General features: G+C 44.9%; 1 protein-coding gene across 1 annotated transcript; it reads right to left on the bottom strand.

The window, feature by feature from the left end:
• Positions 1-2,872: 2,872 nt before the first annotated feature.
• On the bottom strand, positions 2,873-16,900 carry LOC116329863 (high mobility group protein B2-like). Its single transcript, XM_039608568.1, has 5 exons — positions 16,747-16,900; positions 15,052-15,210; positions 6,309-6,460; positions 5,805-5,979; positions 2,873-3,710 (listed from the first exon to the last, which is right to left on the bottom strand). Exons 2-5 carry the CDS (start codon positions 15,199-15,201, stop codon positions 3,585-3,587), a joined length of 603 nt encoding a protein of 200 aa, XP_039464502.1. The 5' UTR covers positions 15,202-15,210; positions 16,747-16,900; the 3' UTR covers positions 2,873-3,584.
• Positions 16,901-18,182: the final 1,282 nt, after the last annotated feature.

Raw genomic sequence — 18,182 nt, 5'->3', positions numbered from 1 at the left:
CTCACTCGATCTCCCACAATGCCTCAGAGCCGTTTCACGTCGAAAATCACAAATTTTGCCCGGCTACAGACATTTGATTGGACCAGGGTGAGTGTTGTAAATTTATGGTTATGTGTATTTTTTGCTCTGCAACTTCTGATTGGTGGACCTGACGTAAAAACAGTGATGTTAACTTGATTCTCTTGGCTAAAATTATTTTAAAAAGAGGGTCAATCATGTAAATCTGGCAATAGAAGCCAAAGTTACAGCCCCTCAGAGTTTAAAGAGAAAAGGCACGTTTCCAACACTCGGTTATGTAAAGGGAAACAGGCCCAAAGTGCCTGAGTGTGTGGGTAATTCTTCAAATAATATTCAAAAACAAACATTTTTAAGCATGTAAATAAAATTAAATCATTTCTGCTCTTCAATACCTAAGAAATTAAAACTGGCAGATGATACCAAAATGTGAAATGCCTGGCTATCTGTGCATTTAGTGCTGTAAGTTTTCAGTTTACCTCCAGAAGCATAAATCTTTGCACCAAACCATTAGTCCTGTTATTGCGCCTGTTGATGTGGGTGTGGCCAATGAAATGTCTCCATTACTTGTGTTGACACCAGGCTGTGACATTCTACAGGTGATGGTGGCACACTGTTCAGTCTTGGTTTTGGATGCTGATGTGTGGACCCAGGGCTTGGGCCACAGCTACTTCTTTCCCCCAGAGACCAGGCTTATGGAACAGGCTGCTTACAGCACCCCCTGGTGGTGTTAAAGTGGAGTAGAGCCATGAGTGAGAGATGATCTCTTTCCCTTTGCCCTGCTGTTGGTCCTCATATCATCCTCCTTCCTGGCAACAGTGGGATGCATAAGTTGGTTCTCATGGTCACTGCAGTGTCGCTGTCCTGCTCAGCCAGAACATTGAGACTTCTGATTTCTTGGGGACGGGAATGATGATGAAAGATGTGGGGACCACCAACTGCTTCAGGAAGAGGTTAAAGATGTTGGTCAGCACATGCTCTAAAACATGATCTGGAACGCCCACAACACATTTGGAGAGCACTGAACTCTGAGAAAGCACCAAGTGTGTAAATCCGTGACTCCATAACCACAGACTGGGCTCTCTTTAAAAGCTAGAGAGGAAATTCTCACTCACTGGGACACCGATCTGCACCACGGAGCGGTCTCATCAAAACATTATCTCAGGACACCACGAGCAATACACTGGAGAGGAATCATAGCCAGAGACTCAACTTTATCTCTGTTTTCTTTGTACTATTGTAGGGTCTTTACCTTACAAAGGAACAAAAACAGAAAGTAAAGAGGCGGGAACAACAATCCTGGGAGACTGCCAACAAGCCGACTGTTTTCTGAAATCACACCCTGCACACAAACTGGTGGATGCAGAGAGGTCAGCTTGTTGTGGTACATGTAGTGTCAGTGAGGTGCAGGGACCTTTGAACAGATTATTCCAAAGTCAAATGCTCCCATAGAGTGATGCTACTGCACATGTTTCATATGGATGTCATATGATATTAATATGTGCTACACCTGCCTCTCAGCATGGACTGGTACAGCACTGTCCTACTCGACCAATCAAAGCACTGTATACAACATGCCTCACACACTACACGTAAGAGCTTCTAACATTCCCTCTGTTTGACATGCAGGCAGGAATCAAACCACCGACCTGTTTAGTAGATGACCTGCTCCATGTGGAGTGCACCCCACATGGGCTCACTGTTAGTTTGTTGGATCTGCTCGCTCCAGCTGCAGGTCAAACAGCTGGTGATGGATGTGTGAACGCATTAGTCAGGTGTACCAAGGATCTTACAGCTGATCATTTCTCTCAGAACGAAACACAAATACAGGACAAAAGGACCCCGTGGAAAGTCACGGACTCAGTGATGAACACCGTATCAACAAGAAAGGACGTCCACACTGAAGGCAGTCCAGCTGTAGGAGGTGTGAGAAACAAAGTACAGCTCCTTCAGGTATTGTCTGTAGGAGGGACTCATAACTTTAACAGTAACTATTTAACAAAATGACAGAAACCTTAACTGTATAGGCTAAAACACAAATGTCATGTGATCTGTTGATAAGACCAACACTAGTTAAATCATCAGTGTGTTTACCAGCTGAGGTAAAGAGTTAACTGCAGGTTGACCTTTGACACCACTGAACCCTGTTTTCTTTAAACTCAGTATTGTTGATGTATTTCAGTGAGGTTTAAAGTATTCACAGTACAGTTTGCACTTGTATCAGTTTGTATTAACCACTGACTCTGGTGACTGTAACACTTGTGCTTTTAGATGCCACAGCAGATTTTGACACAGTACATCACAGTATTCCTGTCCTTAGAGGAGCTGCCTTAGAGTGACTGAAGCCACATGTGTCTGACAGAAGTTTGTCTCTGTTGATAAACTTATCATCTGTCACACTCTCATGTGGTGCACCTCAAGGGTCCATCCTCAGGCCCTTCTTGTTAGTATTTATTGACTTCCCCTCGGCCTTGTTATTAAAACCATTTCATTTGTATGCAGACGACTCACATGTACCTGAGGTTTAAACAGAATGACCCCCTCAGGTCATGTCTTAAGGATATCAGAGCAGGGCTGGCGCTGAAGATTTAGATTTTATATAAACCTATATTTTATATCGTTGGGACTTTTTAGTAGCAGCACTCTGATGGGTCTAACCTCTGGGCTATGACGTAACATCTGCAGAAGGACAGGCTCCATTCCCAACAGTCAGGGCGCTGTGTGAGTGTCTCTCACAAACAGTGAGGATGAGGGGTTTATCCTGCTGAAGAGACCTGGCTGCATGTTCACAGATCACAGGTGTGTGTGTGTGTGTGTGAGTCCAGGTGGGCGGAGGCGAGTAAGCACAGACTCCAGGTGGGTTTTTCCCTCAGGTGGTTGTTTTATTATAAAAGTTGAAGTTTCTACTCTGACAGTGAACGAAGAACAAAAACGTCCACAACATAAAAACAACATGATGATGATGAAGGGGGCGGGGGGTTTCCATGGTAACACACAGGAGGGGTGGAGGGTGCAGGGGTAACCATGGTAACAGTGAGAGGAGGGGGTTACTGTACTGTCCTCTGCTGTGGGACAGTTTAACATCTGATGACCTCACACACACGTTACTGTAAAGACACACACACACACACCCTGTTCTCACACACACAGTGACACACACACACTCTCTGTGGTCTGGTGTGTGTGTTTCAGAGCACTCCGCCTCCCTCTGTGTCACCAGCACCGACACCCAGTCACAGGTCATGTGACCTGTGAGTCAGGCTGAGGCTGCTTAAATAAACATCTGTACCCAGGTGATGCTGTCAGACTCACCTGATGGAGTCATGTGATCTATACAGAAGCAGCTGTTAACCTCTGACCTCTCTGACCTGTCTCTTCTTCTTCTGTCCCTGCGATCAGCTGCAGCAGGAAGTGTTGCTGTGCTTCCTGTCAGGTGGAACCTTGTTTCTATCAGAGGGGGACGGTAGACACACCTGCTGTGAGGCTCCACCCCCTGACCTGTACTCTGAAACACACACACCTGTCACTCTCTCTCTAACACTCTCTCTCCCAGCTGCAGCTCTTCGTCTCTACTCGTCATCGTCCTCCTCCTCCTCTTCATCCTCGCCCTCATCCTCGTCCTCCTCCTCTCCTCCCTGAGCTGAAGAGCTGGGGTTCCTGGCATACGTGCCGCCGCCACGGTACGCCACCATGTCCTGAAACACACACAGGAAGCAGCTTATCCTCTGTGGCAACACACTCACTAAAGGATTACAAAATAAAAGCCTGACAGAGACCTCAGTGCACGCATTCATCAAAGGTTTACAAAATAAAAGCCTGACAGAGACCTCAGTTCACGCGCTCAGTAAAGGTTTACAAAATAAAAGCCTGACAGAGACCTCAGTGCATGCATTCATCAAAGGTTTACAAAATAAAAGCCTGACAGAGACCTCAGTGCACGCATTCATCAAAGGTTTACAAAATAAAAGCCTGACAGAGACCTCAGTGCACACGTTCAGTAAAGTTTAATGTTTTATACATTTCTCCATGTATTTATTTGCCTGTTTTAAGTCTAACTGTATGAATAAAGGACCCATCTGCTCAGCAGCAGCATCACACTGAAGGCTGTAGAGCTGGGCGATATGACCCAAAATTCATATCTCGATATATTTTAGCTGGATGGCGATATAAGATATATATCTCGATATTTTTTTAAAGCCATAAAGTAAGAACAAAAAGAGAGTTCTTAGTCAAAGCTGTGACCGACCCAGATGTCACACAGGCACTTTTATTAACATACAGCAGAGATGTACATAAAAAAAACTACTCAAAAATAAATTATGAGCATTTATTAAATAATGATGCTCTATAAATAAAAGAAAACTATGTTGTTTTGTGCATAACAAAGAGCTCACAACTGTGCAGTCAAAATGTAAACTAACAGACGCTGAGCATAATACCAGACAGATTTCACAGCTGCTCTGTTCCCAACTTCTACTGCGTGACTGACAGCCTGGAGTTTGAAATCCTCTTCGTAACCATGTCTCTGAACAGGAGCCATTTATGGTCCTTATACACACACAGTACGGTAATATGACGTTGAAGCACAGTACGTATCACTCCGCGAGGCTCCTCGGTAGCCGTAATGCTCCGACAATCCATCAAGCGGTGCAACTCCGTAGCTTACCAAAGTCGTACTAAAACATTTATTGACAGATTGCTGAGCGCCGTGTATCACATAAAATTGGTTCGCGGTCATCAAGCACAACCAGAATTCATACAAAAGGCGCGCAGTCAACTTTTGAGAAAATGAAAGGATTTCAGGCCGTGCAGTTAGGCGTTAGCGTGGCTAGCTCGTTAACACGTTGACGCCGTCCAGCCCCACGCACGGGGCGATGCGCAGTAACTTGTTAACGGAGATTTGCCGTGTCGATCTTGTCGCTGCCTGCAGGTGAAGCGATGGGGGAGGAGGGGGAGTTGTGTTCAGTGAAGGAGAGGCGAGCTGGGCGAGGTCGCCCAGCTCTAGAAGACTGTTCCTGTTCCTGGAGGATCTCAGTCTATGAATCAGTTTCACTGCCACCTGGTGGTGAAATACTAAAATACACAACACTCCTTTGAACGTCCATATCACAAAGAAAATGCTAGAAGCCTGAAATAAAGACAAAATCAGATGAACACTCAAACTATATGTGGCCTTTTAACATGGGTACATATTTCCATCCTCCTCAGCCTTACGCCCAGAGCTGATATCAGGGCTCGCACATATGAACATGTTATTATTTTACTGTCAGTTACCTCAGATTGGACATGTGACCCTCCAGTCTCCAAACAGCTGACAAACAGCTAATGTCAGACTGGACTGTCCTAAAACACACTTTCCTATTCTTACATCGTATCAGAGTTTAATCAACAGCAGTCCAATTGTGACCACGTTAGATCCACTTCAAAGAAACTTCCTCTAACAGAGGCTAAGAGCAGCTAACAGTCATCAGTTAGCATTGTTACTGACTTGTATTTAACTCCTGTCACACAGTTTGACAGCCTCCTCCAGAGTACATGTGGTAAACAGCTGACTGACAGCCAGACTCTGGGGTCAAAATGTAGTTTAAAAGTATTCAAACGTGTTAAAGTAGAAAATGTGTTTTTACACAGATTAGAGGAACCATGCAGTACAGAGGGTTAGGAGAACAGAGGCTGATGTTTCTGGGGACTCAGATGTACTCTGAGCTCCTCAAACCCGTCATACCTGACTGTATCAGGACACACACTGTGACTGGTTTATACCCTCTGTCTGTGTGAGTGAGCCTCACCCGGTCGTATTTCTCTCGTAGCTTCTGGGCCTTCTCCTCGTACGGCTGCTTCTCAGACTGGGACAGCTTGCTCCACATCTCTCCCAGCTTCTTGGCACAGTCTCCTATAGACAGCCCAGGATACTGCTGCTTCACACTGGGACGGTACTCACTGCAGAACACGAAGAACGCAGACCTGCACACAGAGACAGGCTACAGGTCAGAGGCAGGTCTGGGTGTGAGTCTGAAATGGAAACATGAGTTTAACACAGAGAGAGAGCTGCTCACTGTACAGTTCTGATTATTAATCACTCTGTCAGAGAGCAGCTCAGAGACTGGAAGCATGAGCAGAGTCCAGGATGAGAGCTGATCCAGGATCTGCCTCTGTGTTTGAACATGGACTCAAACATGAGAGCAGCTCTGTGCTGCCCCCTGCTGGCATACTCAAAACACACAGACTCACAGTGTGTTTGGGGTCTTACATCAGGTGCTACCTGGACCTTCAGAGTGTGTTTGGGGTCTTACGGAGGTCTTTTGGGGGCGTTGGGGTCTTTCCTCTTGCGGCCCCTCTTTCCGAAGCCTTTGGGGGGGACGTAGTCTTTCATCTCACGGTTGTAGCGCACCTTGTCAGCTTTGGCCATGTCCTCGAAACACTTCTTATCACTGGGAGACAGAGCCTGGAGGCAGAGAGCAGACAGTCAGTGTGTGACCTCTGACCTTTGAACTCTCGGGGTCACACTTGCAGAAAACAATGCAGAAAAATACAGAATCGATACAGTTTTCCTGCTGGGACCAGCTGCAGACGGACAGCTGAACACAGCTGGAATCCAGATGTTTCCATCAGCAGGTAACAGCAGCTGCACCTGTCTGCTTCAACCACAGCTGCACACATCTGTCTCAGGGTTTGACCTGAGCTGCAGTCAAGCACTGATCAGTGACTCCCTGCAGGTTCACTGCAGTAGATCTGTGCTGCAGGCGATGCTGCAGATGTTACAGCTGTTATCAGTTCCTGTTTCAGAGCTTTGTCTACACTGGAATGAAACATGGGAATAATTCAGTCATGTGACAAGCACAGACTCTTTAGACTTTAATAACAGGAGAGCGTGTGTTCCTGAAACCTGACCAGATGTGTTTAACTTAAAGTGCTCACATGATGTACGAGTCCAGCACACAGGAAGTGATCATGTTGTTCTGTGGAGCTCATGCTTACATTAAAGGTTGAACTGTTTCCTGTCCCTGACAGTTGACACCTCCACACACACATTAGCACGTTCAGCTTAGTAAGGACCTTCATTGACATAATACTTTCCCTAGCCCCTTACCCTAACCATAAACACACACACACAGAGTACTGTTAGCTGCAGACCTCCTCAGCCCTCTGTGAGGCCCTGAGCTCCTCTGACCTCCTTCATCCAGTGAAGAAGAACATGTGATCTCAGCTCACACTGACCGTGCTGACTGATGCTCAAAACTGCACGTTTCACACATGCATCCAGATGTTGTTCTGTCCCAAACCTCTGGGCCCTGAGCAAACGGTCCTGATGATGGAGGCTCAGGTGGAGCTCAGGGTTTATCAGATTAGAGCTCGCTGTAAGTGAACATGATTATCTGTTGGGTGAGAGCCTGTAACTGTGTGTCTGTGACTCATGACTTTAATCGATCCATCCCACTAACGAGCCCCTCTGTGAATCCCTACCTTATCGTGGTGGAGGTGTTTGTGTGTCCGTGGGATCCCAGGGGCCATATTGTCTGGGCTTTTTTTTGTCCCCTGGTAGGGTCTCCTGCCCCGGATAAGTGGGGATGGACACTAACAGGCCAGTTACAGCTGTGTTTTCAGACACTTTGCTTCATTGGTCACAGAGAGATGTGGCTCTGTGTGTGCTGCTGAGAACTCATTTCTGCTCTTTCAGTCAAATCCAGCATTACAGAGGAGCAATAAGTGACTCAGTGTGAGGACAGAGCTTTAACTCTGACACACCTGTTGTCCCAACAGCAGCAGCACAGCCACAGCAGACTGCAGTATTTCACTGCTAGAGTTTGTGCAGTAAACTGTGCATCAGACGCTTTAATCACATGTGGTTCATGGAAATATTCTCCTCCTGAAAGTGACACTCTCAGTCTCAAACTGACTCTGAGCCACTGCAGTAAATCCACCAGCTTGTTAACATGGAAACAAGCTGCAAGCATCAGTGGATTTGACTCCCAATCTTCCTCTTTAACATTAAAACCTTATATTTCACAGGCTGCATAAAACAACAGATTAGAACACACTGGGGCCATACGAGGAAAATCTAATATTGTGATATTTTTGGCATGAAACACGATGTATATATCATGATATGTCTTGATGGGATGAGCTGCAGTTTAAGACTCCTTGAATTCAAGTTCATGTAAATATTGGCACGTGTGGCATCCACAGCAGTAAAAGCTAATATAAACCACTTCTATGTCCACCAAACAGCAAAAACAACAAATAACTAAAGGAGCAGTTACGTTGTTTAAAACAGTGGATGATTTTCCAGCTGGTGGAATAAATTTATGGTCGTACTACCTTTTGTGGCAATAGTTTTATGGCACATTTTGGAGGTTACTGCATTTTCTTGGACACTCTTTGTGAAATCTAATCAACGGTGAGTCTGAAACTCCTGCTGTTGCCTTTATTTTCCCTGTCTGGTAGTACGTAAACACGCATGCTCAGCGCGGTTTTCCATGTGGGAGGGGGGATTAATGATGCATTCAAAGAGTGTGGGAGAAAAAATACTCAGTGAATTACATTCATACAGCTTAATATGGCCATTACAACCTGTACTGATGGTTACGATAAAACCATTTTAACCATCGTACATGGAAAAACTTGCGATACATCGAGTATATTTGACATGTCGCCCAGCCCTGGGTAAGACCAGCATTTTGTAGTCCATTCTCTGACGTCATGTTCAGGTGAGGCGACCATAATGCTTCCTTTTCTGTTTCCGAACTCCAAATCCACTTGTGACCTCGATGAGGAAAAGGAGACAGGATGGAGTTTTGGAACACAGCCCTGCTCTCACAGACATCACGCCGACATGTTCTTCTACATGTTCCTCAAACAGCTTCTGTGTGCACTGCTGCCACCTCCTGGTTGTAGGAGCATGTTACAGTCCACCAGCTGCCACTAAACAGATTTACAGACCACAAACACACAGCAGCTTTGATTGATAATCTATCACACCCTCTGCTCTGCTGATAGACTCTGACTGTGCTGAGTGCTCAGACTGAGCAGAAAAGAGCTCTATAAGAACCACTGCATTTACCATGCTGTGCATGTGTTCTGATGGATTTATGCTAGAGTTTATTCACATTTCATTGTGTTTCATTTACTGTAATTATCCTGCCTGTCATGTTACAGTGGGTACTAGGGCTGCCACAAACGATTATTTTGATACAGGGTTCGTACACTTTTTTCAGGGTCAAATTCAAGCACTTTCAAGGCCCCTTTTAAGCCCCCCCCCCCCGCCAAAAAAAAAAAAAGAATGCATGTTTCAATTTGCATCACCTCAGTAAGACCATGTGAAAAGACACCTTAGCTCCCCTTTTGTTAGGACATAGAAAAACGTGAAGTCCTAAATGATCACTTTTAAAGTGTTTGTGCTAATAACATCATGTCAGACAGGCATGGAGAACAGCACTGACTGTTTAAGTAGTTTAATGTGTCGGTGGCAATAAACACATTTTGAATGAAAGCCGGGGAACTTTGGTAGCACAGAAACAAGTGGCTTTGTGAACATATGGATCACTCATATTACCATTATTTCACCCAAAGGCACCAAGTTAATACTCAAAAAAGCTGCAGCAATACACACAAATATAAACAGTACTTGGTGACGACTTTGCTTTTAGCCGTTAACCCTCTGGTGTCCAGGGTATAATTCGCCGTTTTTGCCTACTTTTGATTTGGCCTCTATATTTCACCTTTAAAAACTGTTTATCTTGCCAATCTGTTATTTACTCATTTTGTCATAATGTGTCAGCACAATTTATCTAAATTCAGACAAAATTTAAAATACAAGCAGAAAGTGAGGATTTTTTTACTGTAAAACCCACAAGCATGTTTAACGAATCATTTTCATAACTTGAAATGCAAATAGAAATTGGACATTTAAAAAAAAAATATGAACAAGTTTTGCAAACAACAACGTTACGTGGTGCTATTTACCTAAAAATGCATCCAAGGCTCAGACGTTTTTTATATAACCATTTCAAACTATTTACAGAACAATCAGGTGTTCTGCATCAAATAAGAAGGCACACAAATTATTTATGCAACTCCAAAACATAGTTTGTGTCACTATAACACAGATGAGAACAGCACAGGGATAAACCTGCAGGTCTGACAGCAGGTGTGTCACTCGGCGTTTACACTGCAATCTGCCGTTGGTGGCTTTAAGGCAGCAACTGTGACGTTCACTAGTAGAACTGACACACAAAACAAAACAACTACACCACACACTAACTACACAAGACAACACACTAACTTGAGACTCCAAACACGGTAAACGTCACAAATCTCTCACGTATCAAAACACTCTCTCTCTTTCGCTCACTCGCTCTCTCTCTTCCCTCTCTTCCCAACAACCAAATGCCACATGTTGGCGTATCATTTTTAAGTGGTCGACATGGTACATTTTTCCACCAATAGGAAGGAGTGTTTTTCTTTTCCCCCAAGCAAAGCGTGTTTGCTAGCGCTCTCCATAAAAAGCGCAGTTTTTACCATTTCTTCCCAGAGTAAACGCCACTGTTTTATTCAGAACCCCCAAACAAAAACATCGGTTTTACGTGACCTATCAACACAATTTAAAAATTGGTATACAGTTTGAAGTCCGCATACGTTTGACCCAAGTTGAAATGGAGACTCTGGGTCCGTCGACCCCAGAGGGTTAATCAGAAAGCCTTAAGTTAGCTAGTTATGTATCGGGCTAATGTTTAAAGCTTTCACTTGAGTAAATTAACTCATATTACTGCTAAGTAATGTTAGCTAAGTTCACAGCATATTCCATAATAGCGCTGCTGTATTGCATCACACTCAGTGCATTTCAATCGTTTCTCCAGCGAGTTTGATAGCTAGCAAAATAATAACCATAATTTAAAAAAAAATAGCATGTGTAACGTACACGTACTGGGAAATTATTTACTAGCACTCACCTATCATGCTACTGGAGCACGAAACTCCGCCATTGTTGTTTTCCATCAAACACTCATTAAAACAGCAACCTACAGGTATGTTAGCGCACTCATCCCCGACTGTCCGAGGGAGGGGCGGGGTCACATATTGGAACAGACGCAAGGCAGCCCAGGCGGGAAATTTTGCTTTTACATTTTGTGACTTATTTTATTTCTCTATCTGATAAGAAAACTATTCAATCATAGTTATTTATTGTGAATGAAATACAGTTACATTCTCAAGCACTTTTAAGCACCACATCTGAAATTCAAGCACTTTCCAAACCTTGAAAAGACGACATTAGAATTCAAGCATTTTCAAGGATTTCAAGCACCCGTACGAACCCTGTTGATAGTCGACTAGTCACCGATTATTTTTGCGATTAGCTAATCAGATCATGCATCCATTGGACATAAAACGGACAGCTTATTGCATCAGCAGCATCTGCTCTTATATAACTATCATTAGCTTACAGCTTTAAGTGTTTAAGGTCTGTGCTAACTAAAATTAAAGACAAGATGATAGTTTATTAAATTTTGATGACATTTGTAGATGTTTCGGTGAAGTTTAATAAACTCCTTGCTATCTAAAATCTAACAGGACACTGGAGTAAATTCTCGAGCATCTCACACTTCTGATAATCAGTTGTCTGCTTGACGTTTATTCAGCTGTGTAAAAACTATAACTTTAATCTCAGCCAAACCGATTTACTCAGGAACAAATAAAATACTGAAAAAAGCCAAACAATAACATTTTTAAGTTATCTAAGTGACTAATATATCATGTTTAACCTGAGTAGCGAAAGATTTGCCGGGAGTCCGGTGTTCTCACCGGCTCTAGTGAGCCTTGCCCCCGGCTAGCTATCGAGCTGGTGGGTAACAGACGTCTCCGAAAACGTTGGAGCGCTTTGAAAATATGCGGTGTCTTGATAAACTGAGCAGATATTTGAGGTTTACACAGCTACATTCTCGCTTGAAAATATGTTAAAAGTTTATTTTGTGACCCAGAAAGAATAATAAGAGTAACATTAAAACTAACTAGCTGCCGCCATTGTTGGAAACTGAGCTGGGCCGCGCTATGAATTCTGGGACACAGCTACTTCTTCTTCCTCGGGGTTTAACGGCAGCTGGCACCCTTGTACCTGCAGTGCTGCCACCTTCTGTTTCAGTCCGTTTTTACACTCTTAAATCATACTACTTAAATCATACTACAACCCCAGCTTCTGTGGACTCCAACATACACACCCCTCCCCCAAAATCCACTCTTTCTATCTCAGCACTTCAAGTGAGGAACGAGCTTCGCAAGATCAAGGTGCGGAAGGCTGCAGGTCCAGATGGCGTCAGCTCCAGACTCCTGAGATGCTGCGCAGATGAACTGTGTGGCATCCTAGTTTATCTGTTCAACCTGAGCCTGTCACTGGGGAAAGTACCACAGCTGTGGAAGACCTCCTGTGTGGTACCGGTACCAAAGACCTCCCATCCCAAGGACCTCAGCAGCTACAGGCCGGTAGCCCTGACATCGCATCTGATGAAGACCCTGGAGAGGTTGGTTCTAAACCATCTGCGCTCCCTGGTGAGGTCTTCATTGGATCTGCTGCAGTTTGCTTACCAGCCTGGCATCGGGGTGGAGGACGCCATCATCTACCTCCTGCACCGAGCTCTGACTCACCTGGAGAAGCCTGGAAGCACTGTGAGGATCATGTTCTTTGATTTCTCCAGTGCTTTCAACACCATCCAGCCACGACTTCTGAGAGACAAGCTGGAGCTATCGGGAGTGGACCACCACATGTCCCAGTGGATACTGGACTACCTCACAGAACGTCCACAGTATGTGAGGTCACAGGGCTGTGTCTCTGATACACTGGTCTGCAGTGCGGGGCCCCACAGGGAACTGTGCTGGCACCGTTCCTCTTCACCCTCTACACTGCAGACTTCTCCATCAACTCCCCACGCTGCCACCTACACAGAAGTTCTCTGACGACTCTGCCATAGTCGGCCTCATCACAGGTGAGGGCGACTCAGAGTACAGACAGTGGACTCTGGACTTTGTGGACTGGTGTCAGCAGAACCACCTGCTGATCAACGCCGGAAAACCAAGGAGTTGGTGGTGGACTTCCGGAGACGCAGACCCACCACACTGACACTGGTGAACATCCAGGGTGTGGACATTGAGATAGTGGACTCTTATAGGTACCTGGGTGTTCACCTGAATAATAAACTGGACTGGAGCCACAACACTGATGCTCTTTACAGGAAGGGTCAGAGCAGACTCTACCTGCTGAGGCGGCTGAGGTCATTTGGAGTACAGGGAGCGCTTTTAAAGACCTTCTATGACTCTGTGGTGGCATCTGTCATTTTTTACAGTGTTGTATGTTGGAGCAGCGGTTTATCGGCAGCTGAGAGGAAGAGGTTGGACAAACTCATCAGGAAGGCCAGCTCTGTTCTGGGATGCACCCTGGACCCAGTGCAGGTGGTGGGAGACAGAAGGACTCTGGCCAAAATAACATCTCTGATGGACAGAGTCTCCCACCCCATGCATGGAAATGCTGCTGAACTGCAGAGCTCCTTCAGTGAGAGACTGCTGCATCCTAGATGCATGAAGGAGCGTTTCCGCAGGTCCTTCCTCCCTGCAGCTGTCAGACTGTACAATCAGAACTGCTCCCAACAATCACAGATGTTTACATCAGTGCTGTAACAACTTTTACTGTTATAACTGCACATTACTTTTCTCAGCTTATATATACACTAACTTATTGAAAGTTACATGTTTACTTTTTAATGCACGGGTACAATAAACAATCTGCACTTTTCTAATTATTCTAAATATTCTTAACTATTTAAACATCTTTCAGTATCCTGCTATGTTTGCACACTATGTGTACGCTAATTTAAACAACTGTACTGTACTCTGCTCTGGTAACTATTGTCCATGATGATCTAAAGATGTAAATATGTAAAAATTGTGCTTCGGTTCTGTGTGTCCTGTTCTGTTTGTATATGCGTGTTTTTTTGCTGCTGATACAACCAAATTTCCCCTTGTGGGACAATTAAAGGATTATTCTATTCTATTCTATTATTCCTGCGTCTTTTGTGATCTTATAAAGCTTCAAACGACTCATCGACTATTAAATTAGTCGTCGACGATCGTAATCGTGACTAGTCGACTAATCGTGGCAGCCCTAATTAAAACTAATAAAACAAGTTTTAAAAAGAGACGTTTCCATTTGATTACATTTTGTATGATGGATTATGCAGAAAAAGTAGAATTGGGCTGAAAGATCTATCGCTTTATCACCTATTCAGGTTGTAAATCGTGTGTTTAAAAAGTAATTAAGTAACTAATTACTTTTGAGTAATCAGTAAAGTAACTAGATTACTTTTGGGGGGAAGTAATTAGTAATTAGTTACTGATTACTTCATCAACATTGGTACTGAGTGATGAAGAACACAGCAGTGACCCTGGAGCTGCTCATGATGTCACACGTGTCGGTGTGACATCATGAGCAGCTCTCTCAGTCACAGACATGCTGACTCCACTCATTCACCTCTCTGTGTGTCAGCCCGTGTATGTGACATATAACAAACAGGTCAGAGACTGATCCACCTGTGCAGGTGATGTCACTGACACAGAGTCCTTCACAGCTCAGTGTGAAGCAGGATGAACCATGATCCTCTGAGTCTGTGCTGACTGTAAGCAGGTGTTGATGCTGCCTCGCAGTGAACATCAGTCCTCAACACTGAGCTGTGGTTTTAGTCACCCTGTGTTCCTCTGCAGTTTGTGCTGTGAGGCTCATCACATGAAGCACACACAGAACAGATAGACTCTGCTCACACAGCCTGTTAACCTGGCAAAAGTTTGAATGAGTTTAAACTGTAAGTCTGTGACTGGTGCTGCTGCTCAGGAACACCATGACAACTCTTTATAACTCCCACTATAACCACCGAAACCAGTGAAAAGCTGGAGCTTACTGTGTCCTGATTGGACAGCTGAACACAGGTAGCTGTTACTCACACACCTGAGTCATGTGACCAGGTTCTAACCAGGTACCTGCAGCCCTCCCCCCCTCACCTTCCACCTCTCAGAGCACTTCTTGGAGAACTCGGCGAAGTTGACCGACTGCTCGGGGTTCTTCTTGCGGTGCTCCTCTCGACACGTCTGCACGAAGAAGGCGTACGCCGACGTCTTCCCCTTCGGCTTGTTGATGTCTTTACGCATCATCGTGGCGGCCTGAAAAACCACCACCACAGAAGAAGAAGAGTGAGACGGAGAGCTGAGGCAGTGCTGCAGACACCACAGATATGCATTTATAGAATTGATCCATAATCTTGTTGTACACGTACAATGATAGTAAAGGATTTTATATTCTACTCACAATTCAACTTTGACCTATCAGCAAATACTAAGACACACGAGGGTGCCACTTGACCTCTGACCCCTGCTATGATATAGTTTAATCGGTAATCAGTAGTTTTAATCAGTAATGTCACATGGGTTTATTTTACATTGCATTCAGTGTGCTGGTGGTGATTATTGATCACTGTGATCAGCAGCTGATTCATTGATAACCGTGCGATTACTGACCATCAAATATTAAACTTATCACAGAGAAACCTGATGGTCGGACACTGTGGGTCCATGTTAATGATAATACCTGATCACAGGAGCTGATCGGGGTTATTAACGGGTGTTTTGTTCCTGACAGGGTATCAAACATCACTAACACAATAACGATGAGCTGTCAGACTGGTTTAACCTTTATTTTTACACATTTTCCCGTTTTAAACGCGTTTGTGTGGAATGACCTTTTAACCCGTGAGTCTGCTGTTCTCCACGCTGTGACTTTAACCTATAAACCGGTTATATTCCGCCGGTATGAGCCCGTAATTAACGGTAACAGTCCGGTAACGGCTCCCCGTTGGGCCTCGTTGTGAATAACAAAGGCAGCAGACGGGCTCCATTTTCTCTGCCGGGCAGAGGGAGGCCCTCCAGCAGCCTCTCCTCCTTATGTCCGCGCTGGAAGCTCCCTACAGAGCCCGGTACCCGCTGTACGCCCCGGGCTGGAGGTGTGAGAGCCTCGCTGGGGCGGATGGAGGGGAGTATCCGGGACTCGCGCTGATCTGCGGCCGCTGCGTTAGCCTAGCCGCGCTAGCAGCTAGCTGCTCAGAACAATGGACCACCATTTGCTTCCCGCCCTCTGCGGAGCTAGCCGCCCCATCCCCCTCTGCTAGCAGCGGCTAACCGGCTAACAGCCGCTCACAGTCCCGGTAAACCCGCAGAGAGGCTACAGAGAGCACCGCGGGGCTCTCCGGTGATTCACGGACACATTTATCCCGAAGCACCGTCGGTAATGCTGATACGGGCGGTGCTGCAATGGAAACACACAGTCTCTACGTTTGCTGCGCATTTTTAACGAAGGGCTCCGTCTATGCACTGGAGAGGTCAGCGTTATATAGACGGGGTCAGGCTATTTCCTGGCATTCATACTCCAAAATGGGCGTTTCGTGTTTACAACAACATGTCTGGATCAGTCCTCCGAGAGGGAGCACACAAAGGACCGGGAAGGACACCACATCCCACCACCGCCAGGCTGCCACCGTCAAAGCGGACATTTTATTCCCGTTTTCCAGCTCTTATCCCGGATCTTTTCTCTCTGGATGCCCGCACATCAGAAACAAGATGCCCGGCACATCCAGCTCATCTCCGGCTCAAATACACTGCTATTTTACCGCAGCCCCGCGGTGGAAGGCCGATCGGGGTACTCACTCGTCAGGAGGGCCGGCTGAAACGGACTGGACCGGGTCTGGTTCTCCGGGTCTCGGGTTCTTGTTGTTGTTTGGGGCTGAAGCTGCGACTGGAGCCGTTGGTTCACTTTCAAACTGGGTCGAGCCTGAGACAGGCTCCACCCACCAGCAACGCCCCCGTTGCTCATTCCTATTCAGGGGGCGGAACACTGTTTGCAAACATGGGCGGAGCTCGTCTAAATAACGACCTCTGATTGGTTATAGGCACTGTTAGTCAAATCCAGTTGTGCCACACGGTTCCGCCCGCAGAGCGCTGCTACCAGGGCGGGAATTCTACACATAAACAGGGCGGGGCTAAGTTCTAGAACCTCTATCTGTTTTGTTGGAATTTGTGTATGTCAGGTGTTCTGACCAATCAGAGAACACGTAGCAAATAACAGCGTAGCAATTGAGTGAAAAGGTAAAAACAATGTCTTGAATTTTACAGGATTATTAATTTTTTTTTTTTACATTTAAAAATACATTAGCAGGTATTTTGGGGCATTTGTCCCTTTATGTGTCATATTTTACAGATGTTTGTCAGTTGAACTGAATAATAAACATGAAAAGAGTCCCACTGACCTCTGAATGACTTGAAATTATAAGCCGCTCCTCAATACTCAAGTACTATTTTAAAAACTATTTTAAGCACTTTGGTAAAATATGTGTGCCTGAATTAAACAACAAACAGGTTACATGGTAGAACACTTATTTTATTTTAGTCGACACTCAAACTTACAGACAGTTGCTGGGGTTTCGAAGAGAATTGAACAAATATTTAAAATATAATCAGATCATTGTTGCGGCAGCCTTCAGGATCTCTACGTGTTAATGTGCCGTTTCTACTGCTGGTTTTCCTCCTCATTTAAAATATTTTTAATGTTAGATTTAATTCAGAGTCAGTTATTTAAATAAGAACAGAACATTTTACATCAGGGGAAATATTCAGGTTAAAATATACTGACAACTTTCCTAGTAAGGAAAAGGAAAAATATACTAAGTAGTAGTCAGCGGGGTGGCTGTAGCTCAGGTGGCAGAGCAGGTCAGCCGCTAACCAGAAGGTCAGTGGTTCGATCCCAGGCTGCATGCAATCTTCCTGCTGGTGGTGCCGGTATCTGGCAGCCTCTGTTAGTGCGCCCCAGCTGTGGCTACAATTGCTATCACCAGCTACAATGGGGTCCTTAGGGACTACATTTAACTCTAAATAAAGCTGAACTTTAATCGGAGCCAAACCAATTTACACAAACACAAAAATAAACCAAACATTAACATTTAGAAGTTATCTAAGTGACTTATATATGACAGACTTAAATACACGAGTTTGCTGTTATTACAGCAATTACAGCACTACCGTAACAGTGGATATTAACCATCAGGACCATAGTTATGCCTTATCAACATTAGCAAAACCAGGCTTTA

This window comes from Oreochromis aureus, linkage group 3, assembly GCF_013358895.1.
Source record: "Oreochromis aureus strain Israel breed Guangdong linkage group 3, ZZ_aureus, whole genome shotgun sequence".
Taxonomy (NCBI): Eukaryota; Metazoa; Chordata; class Actinopteri; order Cichliformes; family Cichlidae; genus Oreochromis; species Oreochromis aureus.
This window is presented reverse-complemented; position numbering and strand designations above follow the sequence as displayed.